Source organism: Quercus suber, unplaced genomic scaffold (genome assembly GCF_002906115.3).
Source record: "Quercus suber isolate HL8 unplaced genomic scaffold, Cork oak 2.0 scaffold_150, whole genome shotgun sequence".
Lineage (NCBI taxonomy): Eukaryota > Viridiplantae > Streptophyta > Magnoliopsida > Fagales > Fagaceae > Quercus > Quercus suber.
Genome location: NW_027069611.1, coordinates 1,060,855 through 1,079,572, shown reverse-complemented (window position 1 = coordinate 1,079,572; position 18,718 = coordinate 1,060,855). Strand labels below are relative to the sequence as shown.

Below are 18,718 nucleotides of genomic sequence, written 5' to 3'. Positions count from 1 at the left end.
GAGTGCTCCACAAGCCATGGTAGTGTCTACCGGTGAGCGGAGAAGAAAGACTGATGGGAGAGAGTACGATACTCCCCTGCCAATACCATGCACCTCAAAGGAGCTAGACATACTGCTAGATAGATGGATAGCAGATGAAATTTTAAAACTTAACCAAGTTGCTAGGGAGCCCACAGAGGATGAACAGAGGGACCCACATTTTTGTCGTTTACACAATTATGTGCAACATTCTACCACAAAATGTTGGGCACTTCGCAGATTAGTGCATCGCAAGATAAAGGAGGTGACTCTAGAATTGTCCCAGCAGAAAGTCCAAAGAAATCTACTCCCAAACCACAAAGGGAAGGGTGTAGCAGCAGTGGCAATTTACGCAGACTCAGGAGAAGACGAAGAAGAAAACTTGGCCTTGCCCGTAGCGGCCATTACCACTTTACAACAGAGCTCCAAGTTCAAAAATTTGTTCGACCAGCTGGGACTCATAGCAAAGGAAAGAAGGGTAGCCACAGAGGCTTTGGTGAGCATTGCCTCTAGTGCAAGAGTAGAATGTCTATCGGCAGAAATCCCGGAGGATAGGGCTCTTTTACAAGAGTCAACTGAAATCACTTTAGTGATGAAGATATGGAGGTGGGACACCCAGATCATGGGAGACCCTTATACTTGGCGGCATCTATAAATCAAATCCTCATAAAGAGAGCCTTGGTAGATATAGGTGCTTCTATGAATCTCATTCCATTGAGCACTTTGCAAGTAGCAGAAATTTCAGAAAGAAAGATTCAGGGGTGCCCAATCGAAGTGACAGGGTTCGGCGGAAGAGACGAGTACACAGCAGGCCACATTTAGATGTGGTTGAAAGTAGGCCCCATAGCTTCTTTAGCTCGGTTTCATGTGGTGAAGACAGAAGTATCCTATCACGTGCTTTTGGGGAGGCCATGGTTACACAAACACTGATTGGTCCCATCCACCTATCACCAGTGTGTGAAAGGAAGATTGAATGGTAGAATGATACGCATAGCCGCGAACCTCTCACCATTCTAGTAGGCAAATGCCCACTTAGTAGAAACTATGTTCTATGACCAATGGGCTCCATCTGGGGAAAGTTCAGTATCAAAGCCATGAGGTACCTTCGTGCCTAGGTGGGAAGACGTCTAGGATGACCCAGAACCCGATCTAAGGGAATTGTTGGCAAGAAAGAGGAAAAGGAAAGAAACACCTGCTGCAGGATTGGATGACACACCCCAATGTGTCAGGATCCGAGGACCTGATGGCAGGATCGTATACAAATTATGAAGGCACGTGGGGCCCGTGATTGAAACATAGATGGGTCCCACCCATGAAGGGCAGCATGAAAGTTTGATGTGTTGCGGAGTCCAAGAGAGTTCAGAGGAAGAAAGTGATAAGGAGGAAAGCGAAGGAGTTGCGGTAGAAAAGGAGGCACATGTTAAGGCAGAAGAAGAAATGGAGGAAGTTGACCTGGGGTCTGCTTCATAAGGGCCGTGGCCCATTTCAATTAGTGCAAGTTTGACAAAAAAAAAAAAAAAAAAAAACAGAGCTGTTACTATTGTTGAAAGAATTCAAAGACGTATTCGCATGGGACTACAGTGAAATGCCAGGGCTAGACCTTGGGTTAGTTGCACATACGTTAAACGTGGACCCACAGGCCAAGTCAGTGGCTTAGCCTGCCAGGATATTTCACACAAAAATAGAAGGGCAAATAGTTAAAGAAATGCAAAAGTTGCTGGTCGCAGGATTCATCAAGCCTATTCAACACCCCCACTGGCTATCCAACATAGTACCAGTAAGGAAAAAGAATGGCCATATAAGGTGTTGCATAGATTTTAGAAATCTCAACAAATTGTGCCTGAAAGACGAGTTTCCATTGCCAAATATGGATTTATTGATAGATTCAACTGCAAGAAGTGTCATGTTCTCATTCATGGATGGTTTCAGTGGGTACAATCAGATCAGAATGGCACCAAAGGATGTGGAGAAAATTGCTTTCAGAACACCCATGGGAAATTTCTACTACACTGTGATGCCTTTCGGGTTGAAAAACGCAGGTGCAATTTATCAACAAGCAATGATGGCAATATTTCACGATATGATGCATCAGGAGTTAGAAGTCTATGTGGACGACATAGTTGTTAAGTCAAAGAGGAAAGAAGAACACTTCCATGTGTTAAAAAGGGTGTTCGAAAGATGCAGAGTCTTTAAATTGAGAATGAACCCTCTCAAGTGCACATTTGGAGTATCCTTTGGGAAATTCTTGGGTTTCCTGGTTCACAGTAGGGGAATAGATGTAGACCCAGCCAAAGCCACGACCATTGCAACTATAAGACCCCCAACCATGATGAGGGAACTAAAGAGCTTCTTGGGAAAAGTCTCGTATATCCAGAGATTCACCCCTGGGTTGGCATCAATCACTTCTTCTTTCACCAAGTTACTTAGGAAAGGATAAAGTTTTGAATGGGGAGAAGCGTAGCAGAATGCCTTCAGGAGGTTGCAGCAAATCATGATGAACCTCCTCATAGTGCAGGCCCCAATCCACAAGAAACCATTGCTACTTTACATGGCCACCAATTCATATGCCATTGGTGCATTAATTGCCCAAGAAGATAGAGGCGGCATTGAACAACCAGTGTACTACATCAGCCGCACCTTAAAAGATGCAGAAACTCGTTACCCAAGGGTAGAAAGGGCATGTTTGGCTATTGTGTATGCCTCACAAAGATTACACCATTATTTCTTGGCCTACGAAGTATGGCTGATGACCAAGTCCCATGCCATTAAAGCTTTGCTACAGCAACCAATCCTCTCTGGCAAGATATCCCAATGGTTGTTACAATTATCACAGTACAACTTGAGAATGGGGGTGCCTAAGGCAGTGAAAAGCCAGGCTATAACAACCTTATTGGCACAGTTTCCAAGAGAGGAAGAATTCCCACTGGGCGATGAAGTCCCAAGGGAAGTAGCCATGGTAGAGGAGCTCAAAGAATAGTGGGTAATAAAATTTGATGGGTCTTCTACCGCCCAGTCTAGAGGAGTTGAAGTGGTTTTATACCATGAAGAAAATAAGGCAGTAGTACTATCATTCAAGTTAGAATTCCCCTGTTCAAGCAACACGGTAGAATACAAAGCCTACCTAACCAAGCTGGCCACAACTTTCAAAATGGGAATCAAGCATTTGAGGGTACTAGGTGATTCGAACTTAGTAGTCTGCCAGACCAAAGGGAGTTTCTCCCTAAAAGAGCCCAGCCTAGCCCCGTACAGAGCAATGGCCCAGAAAATGGAAAAAAAGTTTTTAACTTTTGAAATAGAACATGCTCCAAGGAACGAGAATCGGTTCACCGATGTGTTGGCCACACTAGGTTTGCAAATAATGTTCGAATAGGGTAGCACCAAAGTAGAGATCAGCAAAAGAGAAGAATCCATAATTGAGACATTGAAAGAAAGGTTCCAGGAGGAATAATGTGAAGGAGATTGGTGGATACCTATAAAGGAAGTTTTGATGGGGGAAGAAGAAGCCATGAAGCTAAAAATACTTAAAGACTATGCCTTGGTAAGGGGAGAACTGTACCACAGGATGCTAGGTGAAGTCTTGTCCAGATGTGTAGGGCAAAAGGAGGCCCAGAGAAAGTTGAAAGAAGCACACGAGTAGACTTACGAATCTTGCGGGGAGGTCAGCCTTTACCACAAACTTCAAAGGGCAGGCTTTTATTGGCCAAACATGGGTAAAGATGCAGACCAAGTCCAAACCCAATGTGAGAACTGCCAACTTGCGGAAGACAGGGAGGAAAGTTACACTGTGTTCATCAGCAAAGATTAGAGAAGCCCGTTTATGCAGTACCTGACAGAAGACATCTTACCGCAAAAGCACAGTGAAAAATATAAGTTTAAGAGGTTAGCAACGCATTATTTTTTGCACAATATGGTCCTTTTCAAAAAAGGGTATGATGGAAACCCCTTGAGGTGTTTGGGCCCTGAAGAAGCAAGAGAAATGGTGAAAGAAGCACATTCAGGAGAATGTAGGGAGCACCAGGGAAAGAAAAGGCTTTACAGATGTCTGTTGCAAATAGGCTACTACTGGCCTACCTTGAAAAAGGATACGAAAGAATTTGTGAAAAGGTGCCACAGTTGCCAAGTACAAGCTAATTTGATTTACACTTATCCGTAGAATTTGCATAGCATGGTCACACCATGGCCCTTCCACACTTGGGGGCTTGACTTGGTTGGACCGGTGAATCCGCTGTCGTAAGGATACATATAGATACTAGTGATTACAGAATATTTTACTAAGTGGGCAGAGGCAGTACCACTTCGTAAAGCCACAAGAGGAGCAGTGGCAAACTTTATCAAGGAAAACATAATCGTAAGGTTTGGAGTTCCCCACAGGATCATCAGTGACAACGGCACACCTTTTGTCAACAGTTATGTGAGGAAAATGTTAGAGTTCTACCAAGTCAAGCATCACCGATCATCACCTTATTGCCCTCAAGGAAATAGGCAAGCAGAGGCAACAAAGAAGACTCTCATAAAGATTATCAGTAAAACAAGTTAAGAGTATACAGGAGGATGGGCAATGCACATGCCAGACACTCTTTGGGCTTATAGAAGTTCACCTAAGTCAGGCATAGGTTTTTCACCTTTTTCCTTGGTCTATGGAACTGAAGTAGTGAGCCCAGCAGAGAAAATGACTCCATCCCTGAGACTCATGCAGATGCAAGAAAAGGAGAAAGAAGAAGAAGTTTTTGCGGTAGAAAGGTGTGAAGACCTGGAAGGACTTAATGAAAGAAGTGAAAAAGCCTAAGAACGCAGCCACAGATACATGCAAAAAATGACTAAAGCCTACGACAGGATGACTAAAGAGAGAGTGTTTCTAGAAGGACAACTTGTTCTAAAAGTGGCAGATTATGTTAGGAGAGGGCTAGCAGGACCATCGAAGTCTGCACCGAAGTGGGAAGGACCCCTTGTGATAAGAGAGGCACATCCAAGTGGATATTACCATTTGACTCAGATGGATGGCAGAGACTTAATGGATCCCATCAATGGGAAATGGTTGAAACGCTACTACGCCTAAGGAGAAAAGTCATGTGATCATCCCTTTCTTTTGTTTTGTTGAAAAAGCTCTTATGTTTCCTTTTACCTCTTTTGTTTTCATCTTTCAAGTGACTATGTCACAAGACAAAATTTTGTATCTTGCTTTCATGAGGATGCAATGAAAAGCACGAAGTATTATCATCATATGTTATAGCAAAAGCAAAAACAGTAGCAAAGTGTAGCATCATAAGTTACAAAACTAAACTGTGGCAAACTAGCCCAAATAAGTACTATAGGAAATATAATGTACTAAATAGAGTAATAAGGTGAAGGAAACAACAAAACAAAGAAGAAACTGCATCATCATCAATGAATTCTAGAAATGAGTGGCTGATCTCCAAAACGACTAGACCTGCTTATGCTAGAAAGAAGGTGCTCGCGACGGCCCTCCAAGTTTGCCACTTCCTTTCTCAGAATCCTAAGGCGTGAGTCAATAGCATCAACAGTAGGCTAGACTTTCCTCTTGAAAACGGTGGGGGAAATCTCTCGAAGGTGATCTAGGATAAACTCCACAGCAAAACCAATACTAATAAGCTCCTACACTATGACTCTCCACTGTAGGATCCTCTTGGTGGAGACAATGTCAACAAAATTGTGCTCAATATCATTCAGCACACTCCTCAACATCCTCAAGAAATGCTCTCTAGTAGAGCGACCAAGTCGGAATCCCTGCATGAAGTCCCCACGGTTGCTGAAGACCGCCACCAATTGAAAAGCGCAGTCCTTAGGGATCCTAAAGCCATGGAAATCTATATAAGGAGGTTCGGAGCTCCAGAAATTCGCGGGTCCAAGATCATTGACTTCAGGTTTGTTAAAGCATGCAGAAAAGGCTGCAGCCTCGCTCACAGGATTCGGAATGGTGGCGGAACTACTGCCTACTTCAAGTTGGGAAGGCACCGTAGGAGGTGGACTTGTCAAAAGGGCACAAGGTTTGAAATGAGAAACCTTGATGAAATTTTTTTTTTTTAAAAGGGAGATAGACCCATGGGGAAGAAGTGAAGAAAAAAAAAAAGAGAGAGAGAAAAGAAAGTATACCAGAGCCAACAATAATGGGGGCTGTGGGGAAGATAGAGGCAGGAACAGAAGGGACGACAGAAACAGATGCTATAAATATGGCAGAAATTGGAACAAAAGGGATGACAGAAACAGATATTGTAAATATGGCAGAAACTGGTACAGAAGATGTGGCAGGAACAGATGCTATGGGCGTGGTAGGAGTAGTTGTTGCAGACACCCTTACGTTTCCTACAAGTCCTAGCCCTTCAAAGGTCTCTACAAACAGAGAAATAGACATGTAAATGAAAGAAGGAAGGAGTGTGCTTAGTAAAAGAAGAAAGGAGGGAAGAAAGCATTTACCCATGAATTCAGTCTAAAGTGGAGCACGCTCCTCTTCCTCAGATTCAAAAATCCTCATTCCTAGGATGGGCTCATCCTCAAGATCCTCGAGGATTTCCTCAGATTCCTCTAAGGACAAATCAGCATCAGGCCCACGGGTGGTAGAAAAGGGAATGGAGGAAGGAGTAACTACTAGAGAAGAACCGTCTTTCACGGCCTGAGAAAGAGCAGCGAAGGGGTCATCGGTGGAAATGACAAGAGGTGTAACAGGGGTAGCCGCGACCTGAGTAGCAGCAGGAAGGGTGGCTCCCCTTTGAACAGAAGGTGTCACGGCAGGAGTATGGGGTGACCTCATTAACCTTCCCAATATGAGTACCCTCATCTATGGGTACTAGTCCAGTGGGAGAGGTAGTTGCCTCAGCAGGAACTCCACGTGTAGCTGCGGGAGAGGCAGGTGTTGCAAACTCAACCCCGCCAAAAAGGCCCTCAATATGTGTGCCCATGGGGGTAGAAAGCTCCTTGACAGTAAGGCAATATATAGGAAGAGGCTCAGGCTCATCCTAAAAGACAAAAAGAAGGAGGTATGAAGATCAAAGCAACTTTTGGGGCGAATGAGGTAACCAAAAACATGTAACAGACTGAACACATGCGAATATGTAAAAAAGAAAGAGAAGAGAGAAGGAGAAAGAGTAAATGTACCTTCGATTCAGGTTCCTCGAGCATAATGGGACTGACGGCTTATGTATCCTCCTTGTGCTTAGATTGCAAAGAAAAAAGGGGGATAAGAGACAAAGTCAAAGAAAGAAGTCAGTAAGCATGTCAGAATTCAGGAAAAGTCGAAAAAAGAAAGAAAGAAGAAGTATATATGTGTACTTGAAAGACAAAGCAAAAAAAAAAAGTTTTTAAAGTGACGTACTCTCCTCTGAATGGCAGGCGCAAGATGGGGAGTTGTCTTTCTTACTGCCTCATGTTCTGTTGGCAGGAGTAGCACCTATAGGAGGCTGAGGAGTGGTAGACTTGAGCTTTCTGGCAGATTTAAATTTGGCAGGAACTTTCTTGGCTGGTGTAGGAATATTTATCACTTTAACCTTCTTTTCCCAACCCGGAGGGTAATCACCTGTATGCCAATACCATCCTTTCTTCTCCTCATCCCATTCAAAGATGGCGGACTGGCTTTGTTTCCTAGCATTTGCCAACACGGACTTGGAAGGAAGGAGCAACCGAGGATTGGGAGAGATAACCAAGCTAAGTCCCTCAGGAGGTATGAGAGAGAAACTACGACTACCAACTAACTCTTGCTCAAACGAGGTCATTACAGCCTGCCAATATCCGTGCATAGTAGGGGTGCAAAGGCCTTTTCTCAGCAAGCTAGGAATTGTGACTGTATTGAAACGCTGTCTCCAAAAATCAAAAGTAGTGTGTCACAGAAAAGGTCTAACTGAAGTAGGAGACTCTGCGAGAAAGGAAAGGTCATCAAGAATGTCCTGATCCAGCCCAAATTGCCTCCTTACCCGGTTGGCAAGATAATGAACAAACCTAACACCTTCATCAACCAAATAGGGCAACCATCCAGCGTTGGTAGCTAACAAATAGGTGATACCCGTCTTATCAAAACCAGCTAATGGAGCAGTAGTTCCAACAGTATCAGCAAAAGAACCTATAGCAGAATCTATGCATGTGTAACCAGTACCTAAATATCTGTAAGCTCTCCAGGAAAAACCAATACCTTCATCAAAGGACTCAACAATGGAATAATAAATAGGCTTTAAACTGGACCAACGAAAGGCCAGAGGAAAATTAGACTCAAATCTGTCACAAAAATTAGTAATTACCTACGAGCAGGATTGATACTTCTTTTTGGTAAATTGAACGGGCCTACACTTCGCCAAGTATTGGGCATAATGCTCGAATAATAATTGCTGCAGGATGATGCTATGTACAAAGGAAGTGGCTATGTGGCAAGAGCCAGCTTGACTCTCGTACTCCGCAGGATATCCAGTTGAACATACAGATGCCCCAAGAATATGGGGGCCAGTGGTAGACTCACTCCGGCAGATATTTTTATGGCCAAACAAAAATACAAAGGCTTTATGGCATATTGGGGATGGGACCCAAAGACAAACTTGTAAAGCTAAAAAGCAACGAAAGCCGCATGGTGGGCAACAACAGAAAATTTGGAAGAAGAACTAACCCAGTAAGATAACTTAGCATTTCCGGCCATCCTTTTCTTCAACTCTGCTTCTATGGCTGCTTCTTCTAGAAAGAGTTCTATGGTGGCAGGATCAACATCACCAAGAACTGGCAAACGTAACTGATTAGCCATGTCCTCAAGAGTGACGATGAGTTTGCCGCAGGAAAATAAGAACATGTGGGTAGTGTCGCACCACCGACGAACCAAATGGCGAAGGTTGTAGAGGTCTCGAAAATTAGACAGACTCCGGGATAAGACGATGGCTTTCAGAACACCAACTCGCTAAAGCAAACCCATGAAGCCTGTATCAAATAACTCGCTGTCAACCCACTCCTTCCAACCCAAGGCAGTACTTGACCTAAATTCAAAATGGATAGGCACAAAGAGTGCGACACCTTGACGAATGACTAGATCGGAGATGGAGGAAGACATCGTGGTCCAAGAAAAATCAGGGTTTCACCAGCAAAAAGCGAGCCACACACGGCCCGACGACGGTGATACATAGTCACCAAGAATCTTGCGGAAGTGAGGACTAATACTATACCGAGGATCAATCAGAGGGGCGCACTCACTATCTAGATCACGCCATGCCTCTTCCTCATCAAAGTGGTCCAAATCGGAGTGCACGGCTTCTTCTCCTATCTCTTGTCCGACAGGAGGATTGGAAACGACCCATTTCCCTTTACGGCGGGAAGAGGCTTGAGTTTTCATCAGTGCCATAATAAGAGGGCTCAAATGGAGTAAAATGGGAATGGGTGTTTGAAAAGAGGAAAACGGTGGAGGAAGGGAAATAGATAAGATATCTTGGAAAGGAAAGAGTTTATGTCTGGATTGGAAAGGGACTCTCTTCTTACATACTTGGGTTATTATTGTCGGCATGAAGGGAGGCGACTAGTTAGCCATCGAGAAAAGAATGAAATTAATGAGGCAGCGATTATGTTTTAAACCAACTACCATTTTGGGACATTGAAAGAGTCACTACTGTTCATGGCAGGAAAAGAAATATATATGAGAAGGAGTCCATAGTTTAAAAAAGCCCGTGAAGGAAAAAAAAGAAGGAGAGTGAAAAGGACAAGAGGTCTTTTTATTCACATATGAACCGCAAGAACGCTCCATATGTTCAAGGGGCTAAATGTTGAAGGTCATTTTTGTAAAACACAAATAGAAGGAAGGAGGCCCAACTCAGTAACGCAGGTAGCAAATAGAAGTGGCAAGCATAGAATAAAACCATTAAGTCCAAGCGGCAAGAATAATGGGTCACAGGTCCATAAAATAAATAAATGAGCCTTGAGAAAGCAAGTGGGCTCGAAAGGCCTGGAAAGAGAGAATAACAAACCCATGGGCAGTGTATGATGTGAAAAAAGTAAGAATAGGCTACGGCAGAGTCAAAGTAATGTAAGCAAAGAGAGTAGAGGATTGTTGGCAGGCCCACAAATGCCAAGGATGAGTATGAAGTAATTAGGCTGGAGAAGCCCAATGAAATAAGTAAAAGCCCACAGGAGCACAAAGTTAGGAAAAAGGGACGAGAAAGCCCAAAACAAGAAAATAGGCTGGGATGCCCAAGGGGACACAGGAGCCCCTAAGTAAGAAAGCCCATGGCCATGCAAACCAATTGGGGAAGAGAGAAACTGCAGGTCTAAAAGAGGAATGATAAAATAATATGGTAGGACATGATGGCAATCAAGAAATGGGCTAACTGCAGATCAGTATGACCAAGTCATTACAGCAGGAATGATAAAATAATATGGTAGGACATGATGGCAATCAAGAAATGGGCTAAGAGAAATGTAAAACCTAGTATCAAAAGAAGCCCAACCCCTAAAGGGAACAATGAATCATAAAACGGCCCACATAAAAGAACAAAGAGGTGCGGCAGACTGTGCAAACAAAACTCCAGACTGTGGCAAACGCATGAGTAGCAAGTAGATTTTGGACATACATAAGAGGGAAGCACGTGCAAGGCACAGGCACCACCAGCCTGTACCTAGCCAATATGGGATGTGGTGGGGTCATGGGTCAAAGGTAAAAGGTAAGGGGGTTATGGTTTGGTGGTGGGGAGAGGGGAAAAGACCTATTCTGCGGCTCCTGCCCAAGTCCTTTTAGGAGGTACGTCCTGCTGGGATGACAGATCACCCAAAAAAGGCAAGGTTGAGGGGGGAATCGTTGGGTGCATGCCATGAAGGAAAGAGAGAGAAAACATTTACACCATGGCAGGAAAGAGTGCCACGGCGAACTAACAAATGACACAAACCTACCTTTGTCTAGTGAGGGTAAGTGGTATACAGATGAACTCTTTAGTGGTCGGCAAATACGTCCAGACTAGACAAAGGCAGTTAAGGGACAAAGTGGTAAAATCCGGTCACGGCAGGCCCTATAAGAAGATCCTTGCCATGCCCTGTAAAGGAGATCGAAAAACAAAGGTATTACGAAGTAAAAAAGAAAACAAAAGGAAAACAAGGGAAAGAAAACAGATAAGAGAGAAAACAGAAAATAAAGAATGATAATATAATGGGCATGCACCAGTAGGTCGATTTCCCTCTCTCCCCCTTTAAATCTTACTTTCTTCCACAGTATATGGAGGATTCTTTTTTAGGCATTAACCATTCAAGTCCAGTTCCCTCAAAACCATTAATCCCCACAGCAGGACCTTTCTTGGGAGATTATTTGCATTAAGAGGAGGCGTTCTCCCCTTTTTGGTTTTGCTTCTGCGGACCGAATTTAAACTTGATTTTTATACTCATTCTTGATTAATTCATATTATCTTCTTTCTCCTTTACTTTCTTCGTAAAAGACATTGTTATGACTGTAATTATGTTTCATAAGTATGGATTACTTGGTTATTTTCCTTTAAATAGTCAGAGTACTCTGTTTTGTTGTTATTATTATATCTGCCTACCATAACTCATCTGAAACAACTTTGTTTGCTGTAAGCACACTCCTGGCAGGCGAGGTATAGTTTGTGCACAAGCCGGCCCAAGTTGAGTTATAGTTAGACCAGGCTCAACTCCCTTACTTAGAAACAGTCGGGCCCATTACCGTAGGAGGCAGCCCAGCCCAACGCACAACACAAAAAAAGGCCCCTGCAAAGAACATATAAAACATGTAATCCAACGGTTGGATTTTCAAAATATTAATTCAATAACAAGTTATTAGGTAGTGTAACATTACTTAGAGTTATACTAGATGTAACTTGAATCTAACTATATATATATATATATTGTGCATTATTTGCATGCTCAAGTTTTATTTTATTTTCCATCTTTTCAACTACAGTTGATTCCTTTCCTTGGTTTTCTTTTCCTAGTTTTTTTGTTAATTGCCGCTTTCTAGCAAAACTTTTGTATGCATCAACCGTATATGCCATTTGTCTCATTGACCAGGTAGACCCTTCAAGTGTAGGACCCACTTGTCAATAAGCTAAAGGTCTTATGTGCTCGACGCATGATGAGATACCTTTTCCACTTTCTACTATTTTAATGGATTTGACACAAAAGGCTCCAAAATGATGTGGTTTTGAGCATTTTTGTTTAGTCAAAAAACATCGTCATTTAGTTAATTCACACTATACTATATGGATAAAAGTTAGACCTAAAATTCATGGTTGTGCAATGTGCTTACACTAAATTGTAATTTTTTAAATTAAAACAAACAACTTATGTGTTTTTATCAACTACAGTTATTTTTTTCTCAAAAAAAAAAAAAAAAAAATTATCCTCAATGCTTTAACAAAACTTGCAACCTATGTTCATATCAACTTCTTTGTTTTTTACATTTTCAACAGCTTAATCATTCTTATCAATATCCTTTTTTTTTTTTTTTTAAAAAATTTTTTTATAAATTTCATGCATTTTTGCTTACAACTGTAACTAAAAAAAAAAAAAAAAAAAAAAAAAAAAGGCTCCCCCACCACCCCCCCCCCCCCCCCCAAAACTCATCTAATAGCTATTCCCGTGCATCACACGGGCTAGCGACTATTCACCTGTAAAGAATATTTGAGGAACCTTAGTTTTTACTTTTTAACAAGCAACATCTCCCCCATTTTTTTTTTTTTCTGTCTATATTAGTCAAAGGTTTGTTTAATGATTCCTTTCAATTGACAGAAAATTAACATGGGGCATGGCCATGGGTTGATAGCAGGGACAAGGTAACCTTTGACTTGGGGAATGCCCCCCCCCCCCCCCCCCCAATCGTTTAAAAAAAAAAATTAGAATATATACTTGGTATTAATTTTAGCAATTTTTTTCTATAAAATTATACTTTGCCCCCTTAATAATATCATTAATTCTTTTAAGAGTGATGTTATAACCACAAATTTTTCTAAAATATTTTTCAAATCTTAGAGTAGATTCCTATTAGTTCGCATCTAGGCCCATCACTTATATAACTTTCTTACTTACCAATAACCACTCACCACATTAGTAATTTAAAAAAAAAAATTGTAGCTCTAGCATTTTCTTCTTTTTAAAGGCCATAAAAAATCTATAAATTTAAATTTTAAAACAAATATACAAGCCAAAAAAATTAGCCCAACAACAAAATTACCAATAGTAAAACTAAAAAATATTAAGTCTAATCAACTAATTTTACCCAAAACAAACAACTTGACCTCTAAAAAATTTCAAACAAAATAATTGTCCTTACCCAACAATATGCATCAAAGTCAGGAAAAAAAAAAAAACTCTAGTGGCTAAACCACCATACACAACCAATAGCAAAGTTCCCCCCCCCCCCCCCCCTAACTAGAAGTCTTGGCTCCGTTCCTGGTTGATAGTAAAGCCTAATGGCTTACCACCATCTTGTTATCCACTTTAGCCTCATGAGTCATTACATATGGCCTTTAGGGTTCCCCCATCTTCTAATAGATGGATGGCCTAGACTTGCTAGATAGAGGCAATTGAATTGGAATTATTAGATAATGTACCAGGCACCACAAGGGTTTGAAAAGGGTGTTTCCACCTTCACCATTTTGACACTCTTAAGTGATATGAAATGCCCAAGAAATGTGCCTGAAGAAAATTTCAATTCGGATTGGAGGCAGCATTGAGGTGCGGAGCTCGTTGTTGTCGTCGCCACTAGCGATGAGTGAGACTATTCATGACAGAGCATCAACGGTGGTGTGACTTTTTTTGATCATGTTAAAGATCTATGTTTGTTAGGATGAGCATAGTACATCAACATTCATAGCTCTTGATTGCACTGGTTAACCCTTTGTTAGTAGGAAGAGCTTAATGGCTAATCTTCCCCACAAATGGAGCCACTCGTCCAATTCAAAGCCTTTGATGAACTTTTAAGATTTGCAAGAATAAGAAAGCTAATAGAAGAGACCACCTGGGTGAACCTCAATGGAGGAGCCTCCAATGTTGGAGTCGGTATCAACCCATATATTTTGTGTATAGATAGTATTTTTGTAGTATTTTCTATACATTAGCAAGTGAGGTGAATTGTCCCTTTTATAGGTGACCTAGGTGAGCCTCATTTGAGTAATCGTTGTCATTGAATGTGCATGAGCAGTTAATTATCTTTCTTTGATGGCTTGCTAGTGACTTAAGGTGGACGACCTTAATGAATTTTCCGTACTACTTAATTTGTATTTGTATTTTTCTTTTTTTTATGTAGCGCATTCTAATTTTTCTCAAATATAAATCATGGTAAAGAGTTTATAATCAGAAAAGTTATATAGTGCAATGATAAATTAATGTGGCAAAGGAAGTATATTATAGTGGCATATGCATAACTTGTGCACAATAAATTCTTTAAGCTAGCCACTGTATTTTTTTCCCTTTGCACGATTATTTGAATTCAGCATAAAAACAAATTATAATAGTTGGCTCTACCTCCTAACGGGAGGATATTGTTATCAGCTAGAATATAAAGTAAGTAAACCGTCCCTATCATCAGAGCTCAAACTCCTCTTAAATTCTCCTTTAGCAATACCGGGAAACATAATGGCTAGTTCATCACGACTATGATCAAGTCCAAGAAGGTGCCCTATCTCATGCATTGCAATGCCCACCAGGTCAACTTGATTTGAACGAACGCGATAAGAACTGTCGGACCAAATCTCATCTGCATCAAAATGCAACCTGCCATTTGTTGGAGGAAACGCATGAGCTAAAGCGCCATCCCTCCCGTCGAAAGCATGACCGTCACCATGGTCACCTCTGTGGAATCCTAAAATAAGGTCAGCATGTCCAACATAATCTGTGAATTCAAAACGGAAATCAGAAAATCTCGCCCACTCTCCGAAAGCAAGTGAGCAAGCCTTTTTTACTTCCGTCAAATTCACATTAGGTATAGCACTGGATACAATCGCGTATTGGAGGTGACGCTTATAATATGGCCATTTTGGTTCACCCCTTAAAAATGTAAATTGTGGATGAGTTAGACTACCATTGATAATATCAGCAACTCCACAACGCGGCATTGACATCTTTTTGATGGTATCGGTGTCAAGCTTTCCAGTAACCTTCAAATGAAAAAATGTCTGGTATGTTTTGATGGCGACCTCCAAGGCTTCATCAAACTCATCTTCTTCAAAGTTGTTTGAATCTTCATAGTTTAAGTATCCGTACTTGTTGAGATAGTGCTTGACTTCACGTAAGCCTTGCACCCTCTGACCCTTTTGGGATTCGTCTACATCTTTCAAGGACTTGGAAAATTCTGGCATCCGTTTGGCATTTGTAAAACTACCTGATTGAATTGCAAGAAGTTGAATTAAGAGAAGAAGGGAAGCTTTTGAAAGATAAAGTAGATTCTTAGCCATTTTAAGTTGTGTAGGTCTGTATTGGTTATGGGAAAGCTAGAATGTAGTTGGTATGTTTATATACTACTCCATCCGTAGATGACTATGAGCAGGGACCCGCCAGACCTTGATAGACACAAAAATTATTCAGAATAAGAAATAAATATTCCTCTAGGTTTGTAATAACTATTCCTTAATAGACACAATAATTTCTAAAATCAATATATTTCCAAATTAACAAATTTTTCATATATACGTAATAATTATAAAAATAAAAAAATAACTCATTTCTCTCTCAAATTTAAAAAATATAATTGTGTAATTAAGACATTTTCTAAAATAAATCTTAAGTTGTATTCTAATGTTACAATTCACAGCCAAACTTAAAAATATGTTTAATTATTCTATTACAGCACATTTTATTCCCTGTACTAAATATTATAATTCCTATTATAATCATCATTCAGTGTACGAAACGTGCCCTAAATGGTTGTGCTTAATTTCTAAAATCAATATATTTCCAAATTAACAAACTTTCCATATATATGTAATAATTATATAAAAAAAAAAATAACTCATCTCTCTCTCTCTCAAATTTAAAAAATATAATTTTTAAGAAAATATAAAATATCTTTAAGTTGTATTCTAATGTTACAATTCAAAACTAAACTTATGAATATGTTTAGTTATTTTATTACAATGCATTTTATTCTCTTTAATAAAGATTACATTTCTTATTGTAATCCTCATTCAGTGTATCGAACGTGTCCTAAATGGTTGTGCTTGGAGTATTAGCTAATCAATCACCTAAGCATAACCATTTAGTCATAAATTGACTTATAGTGGTATTTTTTTTTTTTTTTGGGGGGAATGTTATTTAATACTTTGGGACTATCATAAATAACTATTATTTTACATAAATTGTAGATTCTACCATGAATAAGGAAAATTACAATTTATCCACTTGTGGTTTGACCTAAATTTAAGGTACCTGTCTATGATTTAAAATTTGACATTTTACCCACTTAAGGTTAGCTCAATTAGAGCTCTGTAACTCATCTCTATTAAAAACTGGGCTAGATATGTAATTTTGCTCTACTTCTATGTCTCTCCCCTCCAAAAACATAAAAAAACATAAAAATAGAAGATCAAATAAGATAAAAAATAATCCAACAGAACAATTGCATCATGGGATTTTAAACAATAAGTAGCCAACTTAAATTTTGGTCAAATCTCAAGTTAGTAAAGTGTCAAATTTCAAACTATAGGTAGCCAACTTAAATTTTGGTCAAACCATAGGTGGGTAAGTTGTAATTTATCTCCATGAATATAATTAATGGGACTCATTATTATTTAAGAGGAGGTAGTACACATTTACGGTACGCCGGAAGTATTCTATAATTACCATTGTTTTCCTAGTTTGGACTTACTACATTAACATCATTAAATTTAAATTTAAATTTGTTTTAAAATTTATTCATTACAATATAAATAGCAGAATCTCTGGCTGCAAACCATTGACAGCTCTTTCAAAAAAAATTATCTGGGTAAAAATTCAATCACTCATTAAAAACTTAAATAATGCTAAAGATACAAACTATTTTATAAAAAAAATTTACAAACTGCTGATGTGATGAGTGATTATTAGTAAATGAAAAGGTAATATTAATGATGAACTTAGATGAAAATTAATAAGAGGTTGGCCATATCAGCATTTTGTAAAAATATTGTAAAATAATTTGTGATAGTAGCATTACTTGAAAAACTTTCCTACTAGAAATGGCAGCTTAAATATGAATTTAAGAGTTTAATTGCAACTCATTAAAATAATTCCTAATAGAAATATTTACTTAAATTTGAATTTAAGAGTTTAATTCCAACTCATTAAAAACTTTCCTAATAGAAATGTCAACTTAAATTTGAATTTAATTGTTTAATTCTAACCCATTTAAAACTTTCCTAATAGAATTGTCAACTTAAATTTAAATTGAAGAGTTTAATTCCAATGGAAAGATCCTATCTTTAGTCACCTCATTAAAGCATTTGCATTTTCCAAATTGATTTTTAGAATTCAGATTTAAAATCCAAACATTGACTAAACCCGTTTGATTTGGAAACACAAAATAAAAACTACCATATTTGGTCATTTCAATTGTCAACATTTAAAAACTACCATTATTAAGCAAGTAGCACAAATAAAAATGCAAAAAGAATATGAATTACACCTTCGTAGCTGAATTGGCACGTGCCAACATATTGTAATTATATCTATTAAAAAAAAAAAAAGGACCTGACCCAAGTACTAAAAATCCGCCTGAGACCCGACCTAGCCTAGGCCCTGCGAGTGAGCAGATTTTTGGGCCACAAAACCCGACCCGACCATTCTCAGTCCTTCCCACGCATGATTACAGATAATGGATAAAGCAAGCATGGGGTTAATGCGTTTTACATTTATAGTAGTGTCAATTTCATGGGGTTTAAACGCAAATATTAATGCAATTTTAATCATAATGCGTTCAATAATCAATATTAAGGTGTTTGACCAATAGGTTTAATTTTATATATATATATATATATATATATTTAATATTCTCAAAATAACTTTTTTTTTTTTTTGGGGAATATTATTTAATACTTTGGGACTATCATAAATACCTATTATTTTACATAAATTGTAGATTCTACCATGAATAAGGAAAATTACAATTTATCCACCTGTGGTTTGACCTAAATTTAAGGTACCTGTCTATGATTTAAAATTTGACATTTTACCCACCTAAGGTTAGCTCAATTAGAGTTCTGTAACTCATCTCTATTAAAAACTGGGCTAGATATGTAATTTTGCTCTACTTCTATGTCTCTCCCCTCTAAAAACATAAAAAAACATAAAAATAGAAGATCAAATAAGATAAAAAAATAATCCAACAGAACAATTGCATCATGGGATTTTAAACCATAAGTAGCCAACTTAAATTTTGGTCAAATCTCAGGTTAGTAAAGTGTCAAATTTCAAACTATAGGTAGCCAACTTAAATTTTGGTCAAACCATAGGTGGGTAAGTTGTAATTTGCCTCCATGAATATAATTAATGGGACTCATTATTATTTAAGAGGAAGTAGTACGCATTTACGGTATGCCGGAAGTATTCTATAATTACCATTGTTTTCCTAGTTTGGACTTACTACATTAACATCATTAAATTTAAATTTAAACTTGTTTTAAAATTTATTCATTACAATATAAATAGCAGAATCTCTTGCTGCAAACCATTGACAGCTCTTTCAAAAAAAATTATCTAGGTAAAATTCAATCACTCATTAAAAATTTAAATAATGCTAAAGATACAAACTATTTTA

The 18,718-nt window shown here is 39.0% G+C and overlaps 1 protein-coding gene across 1 annotated transcript; it reads right to left on the bottom strand.

Moving 5' to 3' along the window:
- Positions 1-14,477: 14,477 nt before the first annotated feature.
- LOC112029795 (metalloendoproteinase 5-MMP) lies at positions 14,478-15,383 on the bottom strand. Its single transcript, XM_024062478.2, has one exon. It carries the CDS (start codon positions 15,381-15,383, stop codon positions 14,478-14,480), a length of 906 nt encoding a protein of 301 aa, XP_023918246.2.
- Between the last annotated feature and the right edge of the window lie 3,335 nt (positions 15,384-18,718).

What these genes read in the sequence shown, in the direction of transcription:
- LOC112029795 (XM_024062478.2), bottom strand. Translation starts at nt 15,383, where the DNA reads ATGGCTAAGAATCTACTTTATCTTTCAAAAGCTTCCCTTCTTCTCTTA.